The sequence below is a fragment of the Dermacentor silvarum genome, chromosome 4 (genome assembly GCF_013339745.2).
Source record: "Dermacentor silvarum isolate Dsil-2018 chromosome 4, BIME_Dsil_1.4, whole genome shotgun sequence".
Classification (NCBI taxonomy): Eukaryota; Metazoa; Arthropoda; class Arachnida; order Ixodida; family Ixodidae; genus Dermacentor; species Dermacentor silvarum.
This window is the reverse complement of record NC_051157.2, coordinates 10476516-10503097: the sequence shown is the minus strand read 5'-3', so window position 1 is coordinate 10503097 and position 26582 is coordinate 10476516. Positions and strand designations below refer to the sequence as shown.

The 26582-nt window shown below is 43.9% G+C and overlaps 1 protein-coding gene across 2 annotated transcripts in view; it reads left to right on the top strand.

Annotated features, from left to right (window-relative positions):
- Positions 1-22371, top strand: part of LOC119449418 (protein phosphatase methylesterase 1-like) — a 30284-nt gene extending 7913 nt beyond the window's left edge. For both annotated transcript variants that reach the window (XM_037712588.2, XM_037712589.2), the window contains exons 3-16: positions 1401-1493; positions 1600-1657; positions 2081-2132; positions 2246-2320; positions 3256-3341; positions 3615-3705; positions 4334-4399; positions 13913-14129; positions 16024-16084; positions 16834-16899; positions 16990-17034; positions 19537-19601; positions 19733-19800; positions 22270-22371. In XM_037712588.2, the coding sequence (XP_037568516.1) occupies positions 1401-1493; positions 1600-1657; positions 2081-2132; positions 2246-2320; positions 3256-3341; positions 3615-3705; positions 4334-4399; positions 13913-14129; positions 16024-16084; positions 16834-16899; positions 16990-17034; positions 19537-19601; positions 19733-19800; positions 22270-22288 (1062 nt within the window). In that variant the 3' untranslated portion in view covers positions 22289-22371. The remainder of the gene's footprint in view (positions 1-1400; positions 1494-1599; positions 1658-2080; positions 2133-2245; positions 2321-3255; positions 3342-3614; positions 3706-4333; positions 4400-13912; positions 14130-16023; positions 16085-16833; positions 16900-16989; positions 17035-19536; positions 19602-19732; positions 19801-22269) is intronic.
- Positions 22372-26582: the final 4211 nt, after the last annotated feature.

Genomic DNA, 26582 nt, shown 5'->3' with positions numbered 1-26582 from the left:
CGTAGGGCTGTGCAAGACGGGCTCTGTGGCGACGATGGCTACGAAATGGCGCTAGAGTTATGCGCATTGTCTTTGGAGGTCTGTCTGCGGTGGCTGCTGTGAATCATGCTCACACTTCAGCCACATGCTGCCTCTCGCGACTTCCCAATTGGCGAAGCAGTCGCACCACACTTCGCTGTGTTTGCAACGGGCCACACAAGACAGATTGTCTGCGCCAGCCATTATATCTCGAAATGAGAACACGTATAGAGCTATTCTCAAATTTCGCATTAGTAGGGAGTATCGTAATCGTCGGTGAATCTTTTTGAACATTCTTTGGTTGCAATATTGGGCTTATTTTGGATTACTTTTGTGTAAAGGCTGTGTCACCTACTTCAGCTCACTTGTAGAGGTGGTTCAGTGTTGGTCCATATTCATCTGGTCAGCTTGTCTCTGAAGTGTTCAAGGTTAAGCTGGAGCCCTCCACTATGACACCTTTCGTAGCTCCTGTGTTGCTTTGAGACATTAAGCCCTTTAGTCACTCTCCTCGAGTGTCACTAGACCTCCTTTATCAGCTGTTTCTTTCACAGTACACATTTTTTTTGCGGGTTGTTTCAGGGACAGTGTTTATGCAAATGGGGAAGAAGCGAGAGGCCATTTTCTGGAAAATAATCACATTTTTACCGACAATTAATCCACCTTGTAACATACTAGAGCAGAGGTCAATTCAACTTTATTTTCCCAAACAGGTGTAAACTGGAGTGAAACCTGTGCAAGAAGCTGTCACAGCAGCTTGATGAGTGCCCTCGGTCCATTACATAGCAGCAGCAATTGCAATATGAGATCATAGAGTAGCATTTTGTAATTCAGTGAATGGTATAGTATGTGTAAAAGAAAAAAAAGAAAACACTAGCTTGCACATTTTTCATTAAAATAAAAACGTGAATCAGTTATACCCAACTGCATTCCGTAAATATTTATATAACGATCTATACAAGAATCACTCGGGCAGTTTAAATCTCCAAGAACACCAGCCTTCCGAGTGCTCCCACCTGGCTTGTGAGGCCTGCTTGAAAAGAGCTGGAAGGACAGCACAGATCGTGTGCTGGTAAGGTGATGACTTTATGGGCTTGAATTCCCATTGGAATGTGAGTGTTTGTCTCAATTACAACATCTCACTTCAAGAAGTTGTGCCATTTGTATGTCCCATTTTGTAACTTCCTGTGCTGAGGAAACAGTCTTAGTTAAAGACAACCAAGAAAGAGGAACAAGATGTTTTGATCACCTATGACGACGGCAAATACTCAAGTACCTTGTGTGCAAAATACTTTGTATACTAGGCCTCTGCTACGTGCCTATATAAGGCTGATGCAGGATGTGACTAGGCAGTAAGATGTGTTCCTTGACATGATCTGATGAAGACTTTCAGGGTCTATACAAAGGGATCCCAAGGACCTCTCCTGCTCCTTCTCCATGGAGGTGGCTACAGTGGCCTCACATGGGCTCTATTCTCGGTCAGTTGACTTTGCACTAATTTACCTGTGTCAAATATATTGGTGAAGCTGTGACTGCTACTCAGTACTAGATGAGAACAACAAAACGTATTCTTGTTTGTTTCAGAATGAAATTTGTCACATCGTGGAATGCCAGGTAGCCGCTCTCGACATTAGAGGCCACGGTAAATCATATGCTTACATTTTATACAGCTCTGCAGCACAGTTTAGTTGTAAAGACCTATTCTTGGTGACACTGTCTTAAACATGTTCGTGATATTGTGAGAAAGTGAACAGAACAAGAATTGCTTTCTTTGGAGTAAATCATGAAGCTTCCAGAGCGTAGCTAGCACGATGCTTGTGTATGTCGACGCTGGCAAAACAAAAAATGGGTTCAGGCATTATCGGCACATTGTGTAGTTTCCAGGCAATGTCATCACAAAGCTATCTGGTCAAGTGTAGGAATCGAAACTCATTGAGAAGGTGTAGACCACAGCAGCAAGTGTAAAAAAACTCGAGTGGTTCTTGTAGTAACCACTACCAATACCAGTATTTGGCTTAAAGGCCCCTTCTACTTGAGATACTACAACTGAAACGATTATTTCCAGGTGAAACAGTAACATCCAATGAAATGGACTTGTCTGCAGACACACTTTCCAAGTAGGTTGCTTCTCTGTAGCATTTTGTTGTTGTTGAAGCTGTACATGGTGCACTTCATTAGGAATAGTGTTTTAGGAATGCAGTGCTGATGCAAGAAATCGCTCCTTTTGCAGTGATGTAGGCAATGTTTACAATGCAATGTACCCAGATGAGTCTCGTCAACCTCCGGTGGTTCTTATTGGACACAGGTAATTAAGTATTTTTCGTGCTCTTCTCTCATTATGTTAACTTTGCTTTTAATGTTGCCACACTGACAGATGAATGATAAATGTTGCTCATTTAATGTGATTTATGCTCGAAAAGACATCCTTAATATATACCTTGCTTTATCATGTACATGGTTGACATCTGAAGTTGGGACTAAGACCCCATATAGTATTGCCTTGCTGACATTTCTCCCGCCTAGAAAACTACGTAAAATTTCATTTAAATGAAGGGACAAATAACTTGGTCTTTGACTTGTGCTACTTTTTAAAAATGTGAAGTCATCTTCAGCAGCTCTAGAGCAGCACAGGTTTCCAGGGTCTGAAAGGGGAAATTAAATTATTGGTTTTTAAAATTATTATATGACTGCAAATACTGCTGCGGCTGTTTATTTAGTATAGGTGTCTCTTTTCATATTTTTTACCTGACTATTTGGACTAAGCATTCGGCTCTTCATTACAACATTAGCTGAGATAATACTTTACAAAATAGTTCTTTGTTATTATAATTTTGAGTACTTCTACATCAGTTTTCTGCTTAAAAGGAGCAAAAGGTAAAGGTGTTATATAAATAAGTGTCAGCATAGACAGGTGAAGTGTAGCTCTTTGGTGCATGGTAACATTGGTGTCTCTCTTTTTTTAAAGATCAGATTGATTGTATGTGCAGCTGTGTAGAAATTAGTGCTTCTTTTTGGTGAAGCTTAGACATCTATTGTCATAAAATTTTGTCAGTGATTTATGTGTTCAGTTGGTAGTAACACTCTTATTCTCATTGATAGCTTGCGTTGAGCAAGCCACATGTGCACCGGTTCTTCAGCACATGAGCCAGAGAATCTGTGAAGTGTTCTTGTTCAAGTAATATGAATCATCAGTGATGATGACACAGTAAACATGCTTGTGGGTTGCATTATGTTGTGCAGCATGGGTGGAGCAGTAGCTGTTCATGCTGCCTACAAGGGTGTCATCCCCAACTTGATTGGCCTCATCGTCATTGATGTTGTAGAAGGTCAGTGCCTCACTGGTAGCCAGTAAAGTAATTTGACATGCCACTTGTGGTGGTTTGTGCGGATTATTTCCCTAACAATTGTTGTTACAAATGGTGAACACGTGTTTGCAATAATGACATTGTGATCACTACTCAGGGTGAACTCGATGTGAGAGGGTTGATTTATACAGTTACAAACATAATTTTTATAAAGTTGCTTTATGTTCAGTATTAGGGCTCAGGCATTGATAAAAAGTGTCTAGCATTCACACTGACCTCTTATGTTCATTGCAGGCACTGCCTTGGAAGCACTTCAAAACATGCAATCATTCCTGCGAGGAAGACCTTCTTCGTTCAAGTCCCTGGAATATGCGATAGAGTGGTGGTAAGGCCTCTCACAAATCTCAAAGTGGTGTTAGCAGTTGTGGTGTACTGTAGTCAGTGCTTTGAAAGGGAAAGAAAATTTGATCACTTTAATAGTGACTCCTGCACATAGATGCATGGTTGAAGTGACTCCGTAGCCTTCAAAGGTAGCAGGGTAGGCGCGGAGCTATTACTTTGGTAGTGCGAAATAGTCATAAAACTTGGTCAGAAATCCATTAGCCAGGCAGCACTCAACTTCACAACATATGACTGCTAAAATCTGTAAGCCTCATCACAGGACATTCCTGGTTGTGTTAGCAAGGTTCATCTGGCGTAGCTTTTCTGGTCCAGGTCTACATTTAGGCCCTGAAGACATCATTATATATATGCTCTTTCAGTCACTATACTGTGCATAACGTATTGCCTCTGGTTGTTACTAAGTGGCATGAACTAATTACTTGCTGTTTCTTGCTTTTTCTCATGCCTTGATTGGCTACACCATGCTTTGAAAGTAATAAGCAAATTGGAATGTTGCCTTATGTGATTGTTCCACGTTTAAAACCAGCTGGGTGCCAACATCCTTCTCTTTTTTCTCTCAATGAACAAGATGTGTTTTTCAGTTGACCAAATCATTAGTATGTTTTATGCAGCGTTCGTAGTGGCCAAGTGCGCAACTTAGAGTCTGCCCGAGTCTCCATGCCAAGCCAGCTCAAAAAGTGAGTTATTGCATTGTGCCTTCTCCTTGTGGTGTCTCACATCGTGTGAGAAAGACACTGTTAAATAAGTTGAATATAGATACGAAATCAGGTTGTTTAGAAACAGCACAAATATCTAGTTACCTTGCCATCACAATGTCACTAGATCAACTTTGTTTAACTAATCACAGTTGTGTGTGACAATCCTATTAAAAAAAAAAGCACCACTGCAGCTATATTGCAGTTTTTAGCATGTCACAATTGAGTGTTCCTTCATCATTAGCTGAAGTGAATCACAATCACTGACAAGTCTTAAGAATGATCGACGTTTCGGGACCACGTATGGGTTTTTTGTTCACTCATTCCTTGTTCATCATTACTTCTTTCTACTTATGGCCTTTTGAGTCTGTTGTGCTGGTGCACTCTAAGTTAGGTTGAACTCTAGTTATGCTGTGGGCAGTTCAAGTGGTTTTCTACTCCTGTTTAGGGTGCCTAGAAAGGTGGAAAACGGGCAGAACTTAAAATTGTTGGGGAAACTGAAAAAAAAAAGAAAAAAAAAACTGAGAGAAAATAAATAAATGAATAAAAAATGCATGTCCAGTAAAACAGGTAATGAAATAATTGTGCTAGTTCTATCTCAGCCAGAAAGCTTTACAGATTGCATTTGCACCACCGGCATGAACTACTCAGCAGGAAAGCAGGAGCAGAAAGAAACTCAACGAGTTTACATAACCCCCCCCCCCCCCCCTTTTATTAATGCATAAATCTGATGTCATAGGTCAACATAGAGGGCCTCTTAAAGCCTGTCTCGCCTTCTTAGCCATCAAAATATTGCTCAGTTTGTTGGGGGAAACCTGAGAAAGTCGGAGATTATGAAGAGGGCGACTTGCTAAATGTTCTGGTAATGTTTGTTGGTAACAGTAGATGTTTATACAGATCCTGGCGGACTGTTCTGATGGTCTGGAATATAAAGCTGGTTTGATTAATTTTGCAAATTATTTTGACAGAGAAATTGATAAACAGTTCAAGCTTTCTTTCTCCATTTCTTTTGTCTGCCACCTAATTCTACCAATTTATATGCTTAGTATATTGTGGTAAAATTCACAGAAGTTCCCTGCTGTGCTGTAGGGCCCAAGAGGAGGCAGGCATGCTAGTAATGGAGCGTACAAAAATTAGTGTCTCGATCGAACAGTTGATCAATAAATTAATTAATCAGTGAATCAACCAATCATCATTTACTCAAGTATGGGTAAATGCCCATTCAAGATTATCACCGACCATCATTCTTTATGCTGGTTGGTCGGTTTGCGTGATCCCTCTGGTCGCCTCGCACGTTGGGCGCTGCGCCTTCAGGAATACGACTTTGTGGTATCGTACAAGAGTGGCCGTCGTCACGCTGACAGAGACTTCCTCTCTTATTTCTCTTGCGATTACCGACTGCGATCCTGAGAGTTTTGACAACTGTCTCGCTGCTGTTACTTGTCTGCTCCCCGACGTGGCAGACTTTCAGCGAGAACAGCGGAATGATCTTAACCTCGATCCGCTTTTTGTCGCCGCCCGTACTTCTCAAGTCAGCGGCCGCTTTACTCTCTGTGATAAGTTGCTCTACAAAACTAATTACTCTGGGCATGGAGCGCATTTTCTGCTTGTTGTCCCCGAGAGTCTCCGCTCTGACGTTCTACGCGCCATGCATGACCATGCGACATCCGGCCATTTCGGCTTTATACGAACCCTACACCGCACGCAGGAGTGCTTTTACTGGCCCAAGATGTATGAAACAACCAAGCGCTATGTCGCTAGTTGTAAAACGTGCCAACGTCACAAGCGACCGACCACCGCAGCCCTGGGTCCCCTTCGGCCATTGACACCGCCCAGTATGCTATTTGAGCAAGTAGGCATTGAACTTCTGGGTCCTTTCCCATTATCTAATAATAGGAACCGTTGGATAATTGTCTACGTAGACCATCTTACACAGCATGCAGAAACTGCAGCCATACCCTCTTCCACCGCTGCTTGTGTGGCGGTCTTCCTGCTGCGTTCCGTGGTCCTGCTGCGTCCTGTGGTCTACAAAACTAATTACTCCGGGCATGGAGCGCGTTTTCTGCTTGTCCCCGAGAGTCTTCGCTCTGACGTTCTACGCGCCATGCATGACGATGTGACATCCGGCCATTTCGGCTTTGTATGAACGCTACACCTCACGCAGGAGCGCTTTTACTGGCCCAACATGTACGAAACAACCAAGCTCCTGTTTCGTGCTCTTCGATTGCCGAGGGAATGGGGCTGGTGTCCGAAAAGCCCGCCAGAGGGTCTGCATTTTTGTTTGTCGGGGCCAACAGTTCTTTTCCTTCGGCGCCTCTGGTATTCTGTATCACTCACTGCGGGTGTCCAACTGGCGCCTGCCCCATATTTCTTGCACCTTACAGGTTCTCTGGGCGAATGTCTGCGGGGAAGTGCACCTGCGGCAGAAATAGGTCATGACACCACATTATCCAACAGCGAACGTGGTTCAAAACCAAGAAGCATGAAGCCTGGTGTCTTTCCGTTTCGGAGTGGGGTGCTCCGATAACGCAGTAGCCATCGGGCCAGGTGCCTTCGAGAGTACCATGCACGTTTTTGCGCAGCCCTTCTTTAACAGTGCACACTGCCCTCTCGGCCAGCTCGTTGGATTTCGGATGATATGGAGGGGATCGTAGGTGTAGGATGCCATTATCTTCGATGAATTGGCAGAATTGTCTACTTGTAAACTGGGGCTCGTTGTCGGACACAACTGTTCGTGGCAACCCAAATCTGCTGAAAATGCGCCGCAAGGCTTCGACAGTGTTATTTGCACTGGTTATTTTCAGTGGAACAACCTCTATCTATTTGGTATGTGAATACATTACGATCATCAACATCCGCCCTTTGACTGGCCCTGCGAAATCAACGTGTATTCTCGACCGTTGCTTAAATGTGTTCCATCACAGAACCGGCTCTTGCGTGCGTGGCATGCTGCAGTTTTGCTGACACACTGCACATGCGTGCACAATATTCTGGATATCCTTGTCAAGTCCGGGATACCAGAAAAGTGTCCGAGCCAAATTTTTCATCGCAGTCATGCCTTGATGGGTATCGTGCAGCAGCTGCAGTATTGATTTCCGAGCTGCGGCGGGTATCAAAGGATACCGTGGCTGCACGTCAGCTCGTCTTTCTTCTTGAACAAAGGCCACAATGCTTCTTGTGCTACCGACAAGTTTCTTGGCCAGCCTTCCTGAACATAACGCATGACTGGCCTGAGCATGCTGTCACGTGCCGTCATTTCAGCCAAATTGTGTGGCGACACAAGTCCGGTGTCCAGATGGTTTGCTAGCAGCACATACTCTCGTTCGTCTTTCAGCATTTACTTCACTGTCTTGTCATCATGTGGCACTTGCGCGGGAAGACGACTCAAAGCGTCGGCCACAACTATGTCCTTTCTCGGTTTGTACTGAATCGAGTACTTGTAACCACCAAGTAAAAAAGCCCAAACGCTGTATCCTTGCTGCTGCCAAGGTTTGGTTTATCGGGACTAAAAAGGCGCATCAGCGGCTTATGATCCGTGACCAATGTAAAATTGTTTACCAGCAAATACTTGCGGAACTTCATCACGCCGAATACCACCGCTAAGGCTTCGTGCTCAATCTGAGCGTAATTTCGCTCAGCTGAAGAGAGGTTGCGAGATCGAAACCCGATTGGTTGGTTTACGCCGTCCACTCTGTGGTACAAGACTGCCCCGACGCCGCTTGAGGATGCGTTCCTTTCCAAGATGAGTGGTTTGTTTGGGCCATATTGGGTCAAAATCATCTCGCTCTTCCTTTCCTCCTTCCTCCCCTCCTTCCTATCTTTCCTTGTATGTTTATCTCGTCCTTTCCGAAGAATAGGCAGGCGTTGTGCCCCTCCTGGTGGCAGTTGCCAGCCTTGCTTCTCGCTTTCTCTTTCCTGTGTATATGTTTACAAATCACATAATAATAATAATAAAATCTTCACCTCCTTTATCAACCGCTTCACTGCCTCGTATGCATCCTCTTGCTTAGCCTCCCATTGCCAAGGCACGTCTTTTCTTAACAACTCGTATAGTGGTGCATGTACTGTAGCCAAGTTCCCCAAGAATGTGTTGTACAGTTAAACCTGCTTATAACGAATTCCTGGATATAACAAAGTTTTTCTATTCCCCGCCGTTGCTCCATAGAAGCACATGTATTTGAGACCTCTACGTAACGAAGTGGTAGCGGGAGACTCCCTCGAAATAATGAATTTTCCCCGACGACAACCTAGAAATTTCGCCCCAAATTTTGTCATTTATGCGCGGCATCAACCGGAAGCACCTTCTCCGCCGCGACGGAATGCGAAGCGGCGGCGGCGCACTTGGCGCGCTCGAATTCACGGCGACTGCGAGGTGAGAGCAAGCGCACGTGTGCTAGGCGGGCCTGCTTCCCTCGACCCGGCGATCTTGCCGCCATGGGCGTGACCTGTCCCCCTTCCTTCATTCAAACCTGATCCCGCCGCTTGCTGCAGCTGGCCTAGCCCGCCAAGCCAGCACTCTCCTTTTCCTGTTGATGTTGCCGAAGGAAAAACGCTTTTTCAACGCGCTGGCAGCGCCACTCTTTGGTTACTGTGCAAGTCTGCTCGTCACTTCACTAACCTGACACTAGGTGACACTGTACGACGCTACGACGCCATCGTGTCGCTCGTTCTTCGTTTCCGACGCCTCGCGCTTGTGCGAAACGATACGCGTCCACACATCCAGTCCCTGGTGTGACATTCCAAGGATGAGTGCTTTGACGAAGAAATGCAAGATATTGACCGTGTCTGCAGTTCGCTTTGAAGATAAGCCCGCGCGGGCGCACACTTTTTCCACATAGCAGATCGCATTCAAGATACGGAGGCCGCTGCCGAAGTAAACGCCTCCCTTTCTTGCCTCCCCCGCCATGCCTAGCGCGGTATTGCGCTTCCGCCCCCCTCCCCCCCCCCTTCTCCCTCGTGCACGCGAGATTGAGTTGGCTGACCCCCGCAAGCTGTCACTCGCGCACACAGCATACGGCGCGCCACGCGGCGACGATGTTGCCGTGTTTGGACTTTACACGGAACCTCAATCCGACGTCCACGGTGACGGCACAAATGTGCTTCGCAATAAAATGTGCTTCTGCGCGGTTACTACTCTGATGATGGATGGATGGATGGATGGATGAGGCTGAACCCTTTAAATTGGGCAGTGGCACACGCCGCCTAGCCTTGACTATTAACATATTTTGTACTTTGTGGAGAGTGAAATTTCACCCCTGCCTCGATTTTTGCCACCAATCAGATAACCTCCGTTTGGTTATTTCTACCCGCTTAAAGTCTATTTTGCCTCCACTGTCCTTAAACCCCAATGGTTTGAAAAAAATCAGCCCCGTTGTTTTGCACTGTAGGGTTAAGCCCTTTACAGACGGCGACAGCAAATTCGCACCCCCTACCGGCAGCTTCTCCACGTCACCGGGAACTCATCTCGAAGGCCATGCTTTTGTGCGCGGCAATCGGCAACAGCTGTACGAGCAGGAAATACGTCATGGTGGCTATGTCGTAAGTTCACTATTGCTGGCGACTGTCGTCCGGGCGTCGCAACTCGAGAATCGAACGTCTGTGCACATGAGATTTTGTCGATTTTGTGCCTGTGCGTGTAGAACAAGAAAAACAATACGCACTAACCGTTTGGTGGGCAATGAGCGACTACGGCTTAAGCGGTCAACCAATACATGGGGTTCAATGAGGGCTGGGTGGGGGAATCTTCGCGACTACGTTTAAACTGCAATTATGCATTAAGCAGGTACATATTAACGAGGTTTGACTGTACTATCCTTACTTCATATATTAATCGATGCTTCGCCTTTCGGGCGAAACTGGGACTTTTTTGTTCATCGCAACTTTAGTGTATTGGGAGTAATACCCCTGTCAAGCGGGCAAGTTAAGTGCACTTACAGGGAGTGCACTTCGGGACCTTGAGTGACACTTTAGGCTACGTGGTTCTAAACGGGAAAACAGAGTGCACTCGCAGGAAAAAAAATGGCGACAGACTACGAGCGCGTTTTGTGAAAACATAGATTAAAAAGAAAAGTACTTCTAAAAAGTGATTGTCTTACGTTGTATTATTAATTAAAACAAACTTATCTATGTTTTTTCAACAAAAAAAAACGAAAATATTTTTTATTTAAGAGTGTGGCAAGTCAATGCCGGCCAAGAAAAATGCCTAGCCAATCCAGAACGACATAGCGGCGTGCGACGAGGCGGCATTTGATCCTGCTCGAACAGAATATGAACGCGTCTTAGGCTATTATTTGTGTGCAAGAGCTGTTCAACCACTAAAATGAACTTCAGTGTCCTTTTTTATGCATTACATTTTATACCATTGACACCGCTGGCGACGAGGCTACGCACTCGGCCAGCAAAGTGCGTTCCGTGAACGCACTTCGACCGGAGTACACTCTGCAGCGAGTGACACTCCACTTGCGACGTTTAGATTGGGCAAAGTGCACTTAAACCAAGTGACACTCTCCGTAAGTGCACTTAACTTGCCCGCTTGACAGGGGTATAAATCTCGAGCAATAGTACATACGGTAAGCGTTTCTTTTTCGAATTTTCGTGCCGAACCTGCATATAACGAAATCCTCTTTGTAACGAAGTTTTTCGGGAATTTGTCAATTTCGTTATATCCAGGTTTAACTGTAATACGTAACCAGACCTAGTAGTCCGCCTAGTTCCGTCACACCCTTAGGTCGAGGCATTCGTAAGAGCGCGTCGATGTTTTTGGTCTTTGGCCTCAGGCCTTTTGCGCTAATGCGATGACCAAGGAATTTCACCTCCGGCTGGAAAAATCTACATTTGAGCTGGTGAAGTTTAACACCGGCTCCCCTGAACCGCTGGAACCTTGCGCAACGTGTCACAATTTCCTCTTTTCTCGGCGACCACCACATCGTCCAAGTATACTTGTACACGTGGTAAATCTTGCAATATAGCTTCTATTCGCTTCTGAAAAACCACCGGTGCTGATGCAACCCCGAACGGTAGCCGGTTGAAACAATGCAACCATTTTGGTGCGTTTACCACAAGCAGCTTCTTTGTTGCGTCATCTATCGGTAGCTGGTTGTATGCGTCCTTCAAATCTATTGTACTGAATACTTCCCCTCCGTTGAGCTTCGCAAATATATCCCTTATCTTTGGCAGCGGATATTGTTCCGTGTGGCATGCTGTGTTAACGGTCGTTCTAGAATCACCACTGAAGCGGATGGAACCGTCCTTCTTGACGACAGGAACAAGTGGCGCCGCCCACTCGGCGCTGACGGCCTTCCGATTTCTTAATTTACAGGCTCTCGTAGTGCATACGGTACAGAATGGGCCTTACAGAATCGCGGTACGGTTCCTTCGCACAACTGTAAATGAACCGGAGACCCCTTGATTAATCCTAGCCCTGGAGAAAGCAGATCGGCATATTCTGCCTTCAGCGTGGCAGCAATAGTAATTTCGTCAGCAGCTGGCGACTTACCATCGTTGACGTCCACATTGAGCACTGGGCCTCCAGTCAGCTGAAATGCTTGAATTATGTCTTGCCCATGCGGGTTTGGACCTGAGCAGCCGAGCACCACTAGTGTAGCGTTGACGGTTTTTCCAGTGTAGGTGACAGGAACTTTCAGCTGTCCTTTGACAGGTAGTCTTCCAAGGAAGCAACTCAGTCGAAACGACAACTTGTCGAGCATGGGCCAACGGCGACGGTGCTGGGCTTAAGTTGGCCATGTCACTATTGACACTAGTGACCCTGTGTCCACTTGCATCTTCACGGGCACCCCTTCCCACTGTAGCATTCGTCATATCGGCCCAACTAGTCCTCTCGACGACTCACGGAGGTGTAACAGGAACTGTCTGTAGTCCTCGCTGTTGGAGGATGGTGCCTCACAGTGAGCTACATTTTCTTGGCGTGGCTTGGATTTGCACATTGAAGCCAGGTGTCCCCTCCTCCGACAAGAGAAACACTCAATGCGGCGGAACCTGCATTTGGCGGTCTTGTCGGAGTCGCTTCCGCAGCAAAGGCAGCTGGTCTGGTCCTCGTTGCGGGATTCTGCCATCCGGCCTGGCTGCGGCCTTCTGGCGAACTTCTACCGCTCTTGCTTTGTTCGTACTGCGTGGACGCCCTCTGTCATTGGTCCATCTCCCATCTGTTGTACGTTGTGTGCCGCCATCTCAGCAGCTATCGCCGCATCCTGTGCTTCCTGCAGCGTGAGCGTGTGCCTTGCTAGCAGATTACGATGCACTCCAGCATCCCGTAGATCTCAGACAAGCCTGGCCGAAATTGCACCTATTAGCCATCTTCTGTAGTTTGACAATGAAATCGCTCATCGACTCGTCAGCTTTTTGATTCCTTGTGAAAAAACGATAAGACTCCGCTATCTCGTTGCCTTTCGGTGCAAAGTGCTCAGCCAGTTTTTGAACTGCTGCTTCGTACGTCAGATCCTGAATCTTGTCAGGCGCAAAACGGCCTGTCAAGAGATCTACCATCTTGGTACTAAGGGTGGCAATAAGTAAGACCCGACGCTTCTTCGGATCGACAATCTCATGGGCTTCGAAGAAAGCTTCTAATCGCACCTGATATGCTCCCACTTGTTGTCCCCTTCGTCAAAAATAGGAGGCCGGCATGTGTTGCCATGCTTTACCCTGGCTGTGGGGGTTAATCACCTCAGCGCCACTGAAGTAACAGACGCCGAAAGAGGAATGAACACAGGTTTATTGAGTTAGTCGTTTAAGTAGTCAACCCTGACGTGAGTCATGTCACTCAGGCCTTCACGCATGCGCTCGTGGCATTTGCTGACACTACAATTTGCACTGATGATTGCTGCTTCTTGGGTGAGGAGTCAGTGAGGCATGCATCTTTGCATGCTTCACTAATTTTTTGTCTTGTAGCACAACCCCTGCTCAGCATGCACTGATGATGTCTATGCCCTGTTACAGCCATTGTTGTGAGAACCACAGTCCCAGTGTCCTCCAATTTGGCCCTATGTTTTGTATTTAAGATTTTTGTGGCTTTCTTCCTGCCATTTACTTTTCTGTTATTTGGAATGATCATGTCACGAGCAATACTTGCTGTTTTAAGCATAGAAAATACCGAGAGCGGTGACCCTGAATTTAACACTCAGAATGCCTGTGCTTGGATGTCACTTGTGCAACAAGATTTATGTGCTTTTTAACATTTTCTTTTTCTTTATACGCAGTTTTATCTAAAAGTCTGTTTTTTACATCACTTGCATTGTTGGCAGACTAGCATAAAAAGAAGCATACTGCATTTATCAACTCTCTGTAAACACAATTCAGAAATACTACAAGTTGGCATTAACACAGTAACAATGGTTTAAAACCCGAATGACACATTTTTAGCTCAAACTCGAGCTGCCTTTCTTTCATTTGCACACTTTTTTACTACCCCTTGCTTCAAGCTGCTGATGCAACTGCAGCATTTTCGAAGATTTGCTTGTCACTTCCGTTCTCTCCTACCAGTGCCAAGACTGGAGAGCCAGCGACCAAGTGCTTGCCTGCAACATCGACCAGTCCCGTGTCATTCAACTCATCTGGTCTGCCTGCGAATGATGCTGCGCCTCGTTCCATTCCGAGAGCAGACCAGATACCTGAAATTCCAGAGGAAAGCCCTACAGAAGAAAGCATGCCTCCTCAAAGCTCATTCACTGATTTTAGGCAGCCATCACCAGTGTGTTCAGTAAGTCATCAAAACCTTTCCGTCTTGGTTCTGGATTCACAAGTTAGTTATACATACTTTTGCAGCTCATCTCACTCTCCTCTGGGCATTTCAGTTTCAGTTTATTATTCTATAAATACAGTGAATGGGTTACAGATAATATACAGACGAGGGTCCCAAAGTCAGACTGCAACGGGACCCTTGGTTAAAAGTAACATTGAAAAAACGTATGAAAGTTAAGCGAGTTATGCAAACCAAACAAAAAAACAATTGCGTAAAATGCAACATAGAAAAATTAAACAAAACAATTGTTAGTATAACAATCCTATAGTGCATAAGAATGCTGTCAATACATAAAAATGACAAAGATAGCATGACTATTGATGTAATCTTAGTAATACAACTAAAAAAGCTTAAGGGCATGATTGAATGCATGAAAGGATGAAGATTTAATGGTGTTGGGCAAAGCATTCCGTAGTTTTATGGTCATGAATGACGATGTCATTTTTCTGTAATTAGAATGAACTATAGGTAGAAAATTGTAGTTACGTGCAAACCTAGTATTATTATTATTATTATTAATGAGATTACTGGAATCAATGAATTCGTATGAAAGCTGTTTATTAATTAATTTATAGAACATACTTGTAAGATGATATTTGAATAAGCTCGTCACAAGAAGGATGTTGTTTTCACGAACTAACAGATTAGCACTCACGAAAAAAACGCTGTTAGTGATGCGTATTGCTTGATTTACATGTCTTACCATTTTTGCCAACAGACTGATAGAGGCACCTTGCAGAAGGCTAGAATTACTGTGTCCGACAGGCTTAGGTTCCACAAATTTCAAACTAAAGGCTGTTTGTTTGAGTTTTGATACATTCAAGAATTTCACTAATTTTGAGCCAGATGAAGAGACTTAAGTACTGCTCTGACTCAGCATGGTTGTCAAATGACATGGGTGCAGTCAGTGGCTGTCTGCACTGCTGTCAGACTGGCATCAAAGTGCACTTGCAGCTAATGCATGTGCAGTACTGTTGACTGATAAACTAAACACCAAGATAACATTTTGGGACTCATTACAGCATTGAAGGGATGGCTACAGCACAGCAGTATGCCTGTCACCAGCATTCAATTTATTCAGTTGGGTTTAAAGGATTTGCAAGTTTTATGATGAGTGCATTGAACATTTGGAAATTTACAGAAGAATAAAATTGGGTTGGGGAGTGCATACGGCAGGCATTACCAAATCCTGACTCGGAGCTTACCACTGTCGTTGAAAAGAAAAGTGTACAATCATTGCATTCTAACGGTGCTAACGTATGAGCCAGAAACTTGAAGGTTAACAAAGAAGCCCGAGAACAAGTTAAGGAGCGCACAAAGAGCGACGGAACGAGAAATGTTAGGCCTAACATTGACAGGAAGAGAGTGGTGTGGATCAGAGAGCAAACGGGGATTGCTGATATTCCAACTGACGTTAAGAGAAAGAAATGGAGCTGGGCAGGCCATGTAATACGAAGGATAGATCTGGGCAGGCCATGTAATACGAAGAATAGATAACCGGTGGACCATAGGTGTTACAGAATGGATACCAAGAGAAGGGAAGTGCAGTCGAGGACGGCAGAAAACTAGGTGGGGTGATAAAGTTAGGAAATTTTCAGGCGCAAGTTGGAATCATTTAACGCAAGACAGGGGTAATTGGAGATCACAGGGCGAGGCTTTCGTCCTGCAGTGGACATAAATATAGGCTGATGATGATTACATTGAACATCTTAGTGAGTACGTGAAGTAACCTGAAAATGTTATGGTTCTACATCATCATTTCCTTCTTGGGTAAGCCAGAGAGCTTATGAAGCACATGTGGGCTATGTATGTCTCAACAGTGCACTGATATTTGCGATCGTCCATTCTGCAGGATGATGCTCCTAAATTTGTTTGGCGGATAGACCTGTCTGGGACTGAGGAATATTGGAAAGGTAAAATTTTCTACAGCTGCTGCTTCATTATTTTCAAAATTTTCACTACAGTGTTGTGTTCAGGTAAGCATGGTTTGACCTATTTGACAAGAATTTCTGGACAACATAACGTCCTGAGCACGTTTAACATTGTTACATGACATCAGGTCATTCAGCAATTTCAAACACATGACAACACTTGATGTTCTTTGTTAGACCATTACATTGCTTTGGATGGCTAAATTTACAGATGGCACAATCTTGTTTACTATAACGACCCTGAAGAGAAACAAAGTTAAGCTAGTCTAATACTATATCACTTTTCTCGAATGCCAAATGGGTCATTCTCACCATAGCAAAAGCTAAGCCAGAAAAGACTTTTGTACCAGCTCCTCATAATGTCATTGATTTTGGCAATATCATTTTGAGCCCCCATACTAACCTTTTCTCAAAAAAAGAAAAAAAAAAATTAAATAAGTTGCATTGCATACGAAAATAATCAGGGACTCAGCTTGGTACCTTTTGGTAACTTTTTCTTGTGGTTTGTTTTGGTGATAATATAAACAGCCCAAGTATAAAAATACAGTAAAATGTTTGTTGTGATGCCATACTGATGTTTACTGCAGTTATGGAAAGAAATTTGAAAGAAAGTTTAATACTGTTTTTCTTCTCTTGGTAATTCAAAGTGATAATAGAAACTGGTTTAGTGTTACCCTTTAGGGTCACTTCATAAATAGCCAAGTGTTGTTTTTTTTTCTCTCTCTCTGCAGGCTGGTTTGCAGGCCTCTCTTCTTTGTTTCTCTCTGTTCCTGCTCCAAAGCTGCTTCTTCTGGCAGGTGACAACATACCTTTGAATATTCTGTTGTGGCACATTACCTGTATTCGTTGCTTTGAATGTTACCGTTTTTGATGATGCCAAATTGCAGGGGTGGACCGACTAGACAAGGATCTCACCATTGGTCAGATGCAAGGTGGGCCTCTCTTTTTATTGCAGTCTAATGCTCTGCGATTAAATTATCTTTATAACGAAGAATTCCACATGTCCCAAGTCAGTTCGTATCTTTTGTATATATTGTGAATGCCTCTATAGCAAAAACGACTACGACAACCTTGCCTTACAATAAAGATAGACGTCCCCGATAGCTTATTTGTTGCTTTACAATGAATGCACATCGGGACGTCAGTTGACTGCAAGAAATACAAAGTGGGCAGGTATGAACTCTGCAACTGTGTTGCCCTATGCACCGCCCTCGACATAAGAAAAAAAAAGTCCAGCGGGCCAAGTAACTGAACATTGTCACAAATGGCACTATACTAGTGGAGAACTTCCTGTGGCAATGAAAGGAAATCTGCGGAGGCAAAGTGCGCATTAGTGAGAGCCACTGAAAATAGTTCCATGTTCTCATGGTTATTTTAATCTGGACAAAATAAAACATAAGCATCTTATTTGCAACAGAAACATAAAACAAAATACAGTTAAACCTGGATATAAATAAATTCACAAATTCCCGAAAAACTTCGTTATTAAGAGGATTTCGTTTTATGCAGGTTCGGCACGAAAATTCGAAAAAGAAATGCTTACTATATTTACTCGATTCTTACCACTTACCGATGGCGTCGTAGCGTCTATAAGGTCCGACATTATCGGCGCACGGGCCAGCATCATTTGCGAGCGGTCACGCTACGCCGGTTGCGCTGCGCCAGCCGAAACGCCATCTCCTCTATACTCCAACGCGCGCGCCGTCGGCTGTTATCTTCAGAACATGTGCAGAACGATCCCAAGCCCACGCGGTACTTTTAACGGATGTCTGCAACCGTGGGAGAAGCGGTGTGAGTGCCTTTATTTCTTCGCGCAAAATGGCATTGTGGATCGGCGCAGTCGGCGTGACCAACGCGCGAAAGGGTCACGAGCCTATTCGGCGCCGGGCCCGACGGGGGCGTGTCGGGAGCCGCCGGTTACGTTGGCTGCGCCGGTGCGCTTGAGGGTCGTTTTTGCGAATGTGACGTAGCTGACGTGCGCACGTTACATTTTTTTTTTTCTTCGGCAACATCAACTGGAAAAGGAGAGTGCCGGCTTGGCAGGCTATGCCAGCTGCAGCAAGATCGCCGGGTCGAGGGACGCAGGCCCGGGTTGCGCACGCTCGCACGCATGCACACGTACGCTTGCTCTCGCCTCGCAGTCGCCGTAAATTCGAGCACGCCAAGCGCGCCGCTGCCGCTTCGCATTCTGTCGCGGCGGAGAAGGTGATTCTCGTTGCTGCTCGCGCAAAAATGACAAAATTTGGGGCGAAATCTCTAGGTTGTCGGCGGGAAAAATTCGTTATTTTGAGGGTGTCTCCCGCTGCCACTTCGTTACGTAGAGGTCTCAAATACATGTGCTTCTATGGAGTAACGGCGGGGAATAGAAAAATTTTGTTACATCCAGGAATTCGTTATATGGAGGTTCGTTATAAGCAGGTTTAACTGTACACTATTGAGTGTTAAATTTGGCTTATTTTCCTGCTCTTATCTTCCACACTTGGGCAAACATGAAATGGTCGCACGTGATGATTCAGTGTCTGCTTCAAGAAATCAAAAGTGCTGTCAAGCTGTGCTTGGCGCAGTAACACATGCGTACAGAAGCTTGACCTCAGTAGCTCTGCCTTCATTGCCACAGAAAGTTGTTCGAGAATATAGCATGTTGTGAACCCCAATGCCATAAGGTCTGCCGCAGTCACACATTCCATCTGATGAAGTGTGCAAAAGAAAATCAACAGCTCCTGTCACTAGGTTTTTTTTGAATTCACATGAAATAAATCATATCTTTTGCTGAAAATGCTTAGCCTGCATTGTTGCAGGTGGTATGTGTGTGTGATATATTTACAACAAGGTGACCTCTGTAGCGAAGGATTTTGTAGGTCTCAGGTAGTTCATTATAGAGGCATCTGATTATTGCTATTTCCTTGCTCATACAAAGAACACATGCTGGTTATGCTGTACTAAAAAGAGGCTTGTATAGAAGGGCTCTAGAAGCAAATGAAAACTGCAGCAATGGTCATCTATGGTTCTATTGTGTTTTGAAAATCCGAATAAAATTATTGTGGCCAGTGCCTGGTATTATATTGCATTCACTTTAGAGGTGCCACTAGTCACATGGTGGCTAGAGCTGCCCTAGAACAGCGAGGCGCTGTTGAATTCCCTCTGTGTTCCTCTGGCAGCGACAAAAAATTTCAGTTTTCTTTTGGCACAGGTATGTAGCCTGAACAGCATGAATTTAGAACCTGCATTGCATTAGTCGAGCACACGTGCATGCTTTGTAATGCTAGATTTCAGGCTGCTTGCCTACATTGTGACATAAATGTTCTTGCACAGCGTCTGTGGTCAATGAATTTTTAGCTGGCAGGCATGCGACAGCCTCACTACTGATTGCCCATGTGATTTTTTTGTCATCTTGCTGTACCCTGCCTCTACTTCTGCTCTACTCCACAACACAGGCAAATTTCAAATGCAAGTACTTCCTCAATGTGGGCATGCTGTTCATGAAGATGTTCCTGGAAAGGCAAGCAAAGCTTCCTTCATTTCTCAATGAGTAGTGTGCTCTGTGCTGATGTATTGATAACTTTTTTTTTTTTGAATTGGCAACCCTGCAGTATTGCTGGTAATTGTCACTTTTGCTTTCTTGGTTTCCAGGTAGCTGAGGCTGTGGCGAATTTTCTTGTGCGCAACAAGTTTGCCGAGCCTACGTCGAATTTTCCACAGTAAGTTATAGCACCCTTTTTCTTAACGGCTGCCAAGTGGGGAAAAGTACAAAAACACAATACTGAATAAAGTTAAAGGCACTTTTGTTTAATCTGTTTTACTTCAGAGAGAGAAAAATTAAGTTGAAGCTCAATGTAATGAAAACAGATATAATGAATTTTTGGATATACCAATAACAAAGTAAATCTGTTTTTTGCCAGTGTCAGCATGTAAAAAATGGATAAGGAAGCTTGTATATTCATGTTGAATGCCACTTCATTATAAAGAGATCAACTGTACAAATCTATCATGGCCTGTTACAATGTTGAAATGGTTTAGTGCAATGCCCTTGATCTGTAGCCCACCAGGTTGTTGTTGGGTGGCACCTGTTGCACACAGCTCTCAGCAACTTGTCCATATGTTCAACTTTATCAGGAAGCAGATGGGATGTCTTAAGTGATCACCACAAATCTCTTGTGAATCCAAAGTCCATTTGCCTGTTTTACCAAATCCATGTTGAGGCCAGAAAGGAACAGACTTATCTCTCATAGTATCATGCATAGAAACTGATAATTTAACAAAAAAAATTTAAAGCCGGTCAATATTTGTGACAACAAAGAAAGTCTTCAATTGTGTGGATACGGTGCTCACTGGCTTTGGCTTGAGCTGCTCACTACAGCCCTCAGTGTCTCAGCATCAGCTCACTTTTGCTGCAGTTGATGTCTTCTGCTGTAGTAGAAATAAACATTATAATTGCTGAGGTGTCCTTGGCATCTGTTTGAACTCGACCTCTCAGTTTGTTTTGCAAGGGATACCAAGCTGTCGGATGAGTGCAATCCAGAAGAAATGCAATTGCCGAATATAAGTGCAGAGGTGTGCTAGAACCAGCTAGAATGAAATTTCTGCATAACTTGCTAAATTGTAATTTGAAATATAATCCTACCAGCTATGTGTAGCCGTCGTCAAGTTTTTTTCAAGCACTCCTTTTTTCCATGTCTAATTGGAACTCTTAAATTCGAACATCACTCTCTTGAGCAATTTTATCTCTCTTAACAGTTCTTTCATTCTGGTTTGTTCTTTTTGCTATCAGTATTTATGCATTACAGCATTATACTATAGTATTATAACAGTATTATATATATATATATATATATATATATAAGTGCCTAATATTGTACACCTTTTTTTTTTTTTTTTCAACACTGTTGCTGTTTCAGTTTTTGTAATCCACTTCTCTGGGGTTTTACGTTCCAAAACCAGTTCTGATTATGAGGCACACCGTAGTGGAAGGCTCCGGAATAATTTTGACTACCTGGGGTTCTTTAACGTGCACTACAACTCTAGGTTGGGTTAAGCATGGCCTGAAATATAAATAAATAATTTAGGTAGTTTCCTTTACAAGGATAGTGGCATTTGTTTACTTCTATCACGTTTTTCTGAACTGATATATTTTTTTTATTTTTATTTTTTTGGTCCAGGCTTAAGCACGTTCAAAAGATATCAGTTAGGGTTCAGTTCCAGGCAAAATTTTATTCTGGGTGAAGTTTTAAGTCAATGTTCAGGTTTACATGACATGCTATTTTAGTTTAATGTGAAAGATTACTCAATGCAACGATGTTCAACTGAAAAGAGTCTCTTCTCCAGGTTACTTCAAATGATGTGCTCTTGGGGTCTTCAACATCTTGAACACTAATAAAGATAACAAAGCATGCAGTGATATTTTTCATTAAGGCCTAGTAGTTTGTATAGTGCTACTATACAGGGTGTCCCAGCTATCACGCAGCAGGATTTTAAAAAAGGGGAACAGCGTTACTTGAAGCAAACCTAGTGCGTATTGTTTCCAGTGCAGTGGAGTAGCCACCAGTAATTCTTTTGTTGCTGAGATTTAATTAGCTAATTATAATTAATTACCTAACTCGAGAAGTACTTCCCTAATTATCAAAGTGTTAATGAGAAAATTGTAGAGCAACATGAAAAACTACCGATACAGCTTTCTGTTGCTCAATACGTGCCACATAAATGTGTCTTTCCGAGCATGAAAGGAGCCCGCGAGTACACGCAGAATTGCCGCGTGACTGGTCGCTCGAGGCACCTTGCGTGTATTCGCGGGCTTCTTTCATGCTCGGAAAAGCACATTTATGTAGCACGTACGGAGCAACAGAAAGCTGTATCGGTAGTTTTTCATGTCACTCTACAATTGTGTCATTGACACTTTGATAATTAGGGCATTACTTCTCGAGTTAGATAATTAATTACAATTAGCTAATTAAATCTCGGCAACGAAAAAATTACTGGTGGCTACTCCACTGCACTGGAAACAATACGCACTAGGTTTGCTGCGCGTAACGCCGTTCCTCTTTTTTAAAAATCGTGCTGCGTGATAGCTGGGACACCCTGCATAATTGTAAGCACAGGATTATTCAATAATGTGTGCAATTTTGTCCTCTCTTTCAAGTTACAGTGGCTGAAAATTTTGTTCTCTCTTTCAGGACATTTCCAGCATGCTAGATTTGACTCAAGTTGTATTGTCGTATGCACTACTGCACAAATAAAATGTTGTGTAATGTTAGAAACATTGCTTATGTCTTTTTTAGCACTTAAAGCATTGTTTACTGAAGTTTTCATGCGTGCTTTAAACACTGTTGTTTACTATAGAACATGGGGGCTTCAATTTTTCCGATCATGCTGCAGCTGAAAGCTTTTAGGAAATTTATTTACGTTGCAGTAGGCCTGTTTCTTGCACTACTTTACAAGCTTTTAATTTCCGTTTGTGGTCAACGACGCAAGCCTGGAGAGCTGCGTCACCTTTGTCTGACACTTGTGCGCATGTGTGAGTTGCCAGAGAGAAATCTGGGGACAGCGCCTAGGCACTATGGAGGAGTAAACGCTTCGCTCTTTCCATCCCTAGCCAGTGGCAGTGCGCACTACACAAGAACCAGCACTTAACTTCTGTTTAAATGGGATCACAGCAGCCGATACAGAGTCCATAACGAGGAAGCGTACAAAACAAACATTTTCACCTTAACAATGTGTCATTATTCATTGGTCTGCGGCACTACAGCGGCATCTACCTAAGCCCCCACCTCCGCGCTTCACACCGGGTACCTTTGCTCCCCTTGGCAGGAACCCCCATTTGAGGTGTGGTGGTGAAGCATAAGTGAAAGGGGGAAATGATTTAATAATACAGATTAAAAAATAACAATAAAAAATAAACATGGTGAAGAAAAAATTTTTTATCCCTTATTCAAACAACTGACCTCCCAAGCATGCTCGTGGTGCTGTGACCACTATACCACGAAAGACGTATGGAAGGAGAGCTTATTTTGGAGTATCCGTGGTTGCAAAGTGCAATTTGGCTAGGGACAGACGGGGAAAGTGTGTCGGCGCCCCTAGGACCTAGGCACAGTTTCTGCATTTTTCTCTCGCAACTCACGCGTGCGCGCCTAGGTACTACAGGTGCCGACACAATTCAGGAAAATGCGGCGTATCTCTCTCGTGTCTGCATCATTCACAAAATGGCAACACGGCACTGGTTACATACAAAACAACTGGTTGCATTCAAATTGCACCCTCAGAGCATTGGCTCCTCTAGAGTAATGAAAACAAATAGCACTGCATCGGAAGGCTGTGCGTAACAATGCTGGCTTAATCATGAAACAGATCGGGAAGCGATATGCAAGTATTTTATTTTCATAAGGCACAGTTCAACTTTGAAAGACTACTGTTAAGCTTTGAATGTGCTACAGTTTTGCATAGCTTCCAAGTTTGTGGTGGTCTGCTGTTGCTAAATCGAAGAGCACTGCAAGTTTGGAGGCCATGGTGTTGGTATTACTATGATTGTTACCAATTGCCGTCAGACCAGTTTGACCTTAAATGCATTGCAAAATCCGAGTTCATTTTACTGCACAGAATTTACATTGTCAAAGGCGCGGCAAGTCAAGAGCCGTTACACTGTTTGGTATCAATTCACCAGGCAATGAGATGCAATGACAGGAACCAGTCATAATCAGTGACAGAATGTCCTGTGTGTTTCGAACACTACTTATGACAAGAAAGATGGCTTCCATCAGCTGTTCTGCAGTGATCTTGTGACTCTTGTGACTATAACACTTGTGTGTTATAATAGATTGTTGTGTTACCTCTTGGGAAACTCATCATGCATGTCACTAGCTATCTTCATGCGCTGTTCATGTGGTGTCATTTTGTTCTTGTGAAAGGGTTACACAAGCGTGGGCAGGAAAATTTATGGTGCCCTTTATATTGTGGCAGCAGGAAGAAATGTACGGTTGCCGTCATGCCTAACCCAAACACAAATTAAGCACCTTTATGCTTCTCTAGAGGGTGTTGGAGATTTCTGGTTGGGGTGCCTTGTATGGGTACTAGTCTAATGCGTCTTCCTTCCAGAGCTGTTTGCTTCTTAAAGGGGCCCTGAAGCACTTTTCTAGCAGATCATAGAATGGCCTCATTATTAAAGGATGTCGTCTCACGAATAACATAGCACAAAAATTTTTCGAATCCTTCAACTATAAGGAGTTATCGCACCGACACCCGGCTTTCTCTCTCTTTTCGTCTCTGCTAGCGCGCTGGAAGCTACACAGTGGAGGAGCCAAGAGCCAAAAGTTGAGTGTCGCAGCGATGAAAGGGCTCGTCGTGGCACTCTGTGGTGGCCGCGGTAGACTACGCTATGCAGCACACAGCTACGCGCAGTGCAAAGATGAAATAATTTTCCTGTCTTTTTGACATCGCAGACATACATATTTTTCATTTATTTAACTAAAAATTAGCAATTATGTATTACTGACAATGCTTTTGCGATGATGAAATCAGCCAATAGTGTGGTTGGGCCAGCTGCTTTCGATGTCACTGCATCATGGCATTGCGGAAGCCAGAGCAAGTGATTTTTTTGCCATGTTTGACGCGACATTGTAAATTCCTTGTTGCATGCAGTGCAGTAATATTTGGCTCACATATTCACAGCAGCTTCTATGACAGATCGGCAGCGTTTTCTTACTATGTTCAAGAAGTGTTTCAGGGCCCCTTTAAAGCTCACATTTGTTAAAGTTAAGCTGCTGTAGATATGTTTTCATTGTTTGGATTAAGTCTGAAAGCAGCTGCACATTCATGCTGTACATACATACTGTACACAACGTAGCCTCTCAAGTCACCAAAGTAATAAGAACTCAAATTATCGGTATATTGTGGCTGATCACTTGAGTCACAAAAGGGCAGCACACGTGGTATCAGTGGTAAGAACTGGGCAGCTAATTGGTGATTCAATAGCACAGTACAAACAAAGAAAGAAATAAAATATTCACCCACTTAAGCTATTTTGACCAGACACAAAGGAACGCTGGCTTATGTTCAACTTTGTCAGGAATAACGGTGGCGTGTTTTATTCTCAGAACCGGTGGCATGTTTTATTCTCAGAACCACAAAGTGGCTGTTTGGACATGCATGGCATAGCAAAAGTGCTAACTCAAAGCTGTTGTATTCAATGGGGAAAAAATACCCATGATAATTGTTTAACATTTTCAAGGTGGCATCGTCTGTTTCCTAAAAAAAATGATAGTTTCAAGTGTGAAGAGAGTTGGGATTGCAAAGCAAAGAGCAATAACTTTCAACTCTAGGACTTTGCCTTGATATGTGCATAGTTGTAATGGCCATACTTCAGTTACGAGACTAGATTGAACCATTTGCCTTGTGTGCAACACAAAAAGGTGTTGCAGGAAATAGTACTTTTTTCTGTTGCAAATATATGTGGTTTCCAAAAGCTGTGGCCTCCATCATGAATATCCAATGCTTTGAATGATGCCAAATGTTGTCAAAGTATTGCGAGAGGACCCAAAGAATTATAGACAGCAGCAGAAATTATGTGTGCAGTTGTGCTAGTTGCAACTAGCCATGGTGGCTGTCAAAGACAACAAAGATCTCAGGAACCACAAGCCAGGAAGAACAGTGACCTATTAGTGCCATCATGCTGCTGTGTCTACCCAGGTACAGTTTCCCCGGGAGATGTTTTTGTGACAAGCATTTGAACCACTAAAGCTGCAACCCGTACATAGTATGCATAACTGAAATTAAACTTATGCTGCATGTAAAGCTTACGATGCATGCCCCCTTCTCCCCAGCTGGCAGCCAGGGTTCTTCCTACAGTGGGTGGTGGTGGTCTTGTCGCTCACCACTCCGGACGACCGCCCACCTCTTGGGCTTCAAGTTTGCTGTACTCGGGCACAAGTTTCTGTGCCTTTGCAGCGGAAGCTACGAGTGCAAAGGGCCGGCTTCCACAAGTGCACTGTTTCGAGCAAGCATCGTGGTACTAGACTGCTAGAACACTGTAGCAGTACGATCGGGGGTGCTATTCTTGAGTTTTCAACAATATGGCGGATTTCAACAAGTATCCAGAATTGCACCCCCTGTAATAGCGAATATGACCTTCGGTGTGCTGATGCTGATCGCACTTACCGTGCTTACTGCGCAAGCTCTTCTCCCATAATCGTTGTCGTGGGCATCTATTCCCAACATGGTCACGGCTTTCTGCTTTTACTTGATTTCATTATTGTTTGTTTTGAAGAAGCTGCACTTGCACTACGTCCGGAATGCAGAAATAAAGTCACTTGCATTGTTGCGTTGTGTGATTGCGCTCGAATGTCTGTTGTGTTGTCATCATTCAGTGACATTGTGCCTGTGCCTACCTCCAGTCCTCAAATGTCTCCTTCTCAAAATTTTCTGGGGAGAACCAGGCTGGCACTGTAGCAGACTATGAAATTTGTGCAGTCTACCAGCTGGGGGAAGGAACGAAGCA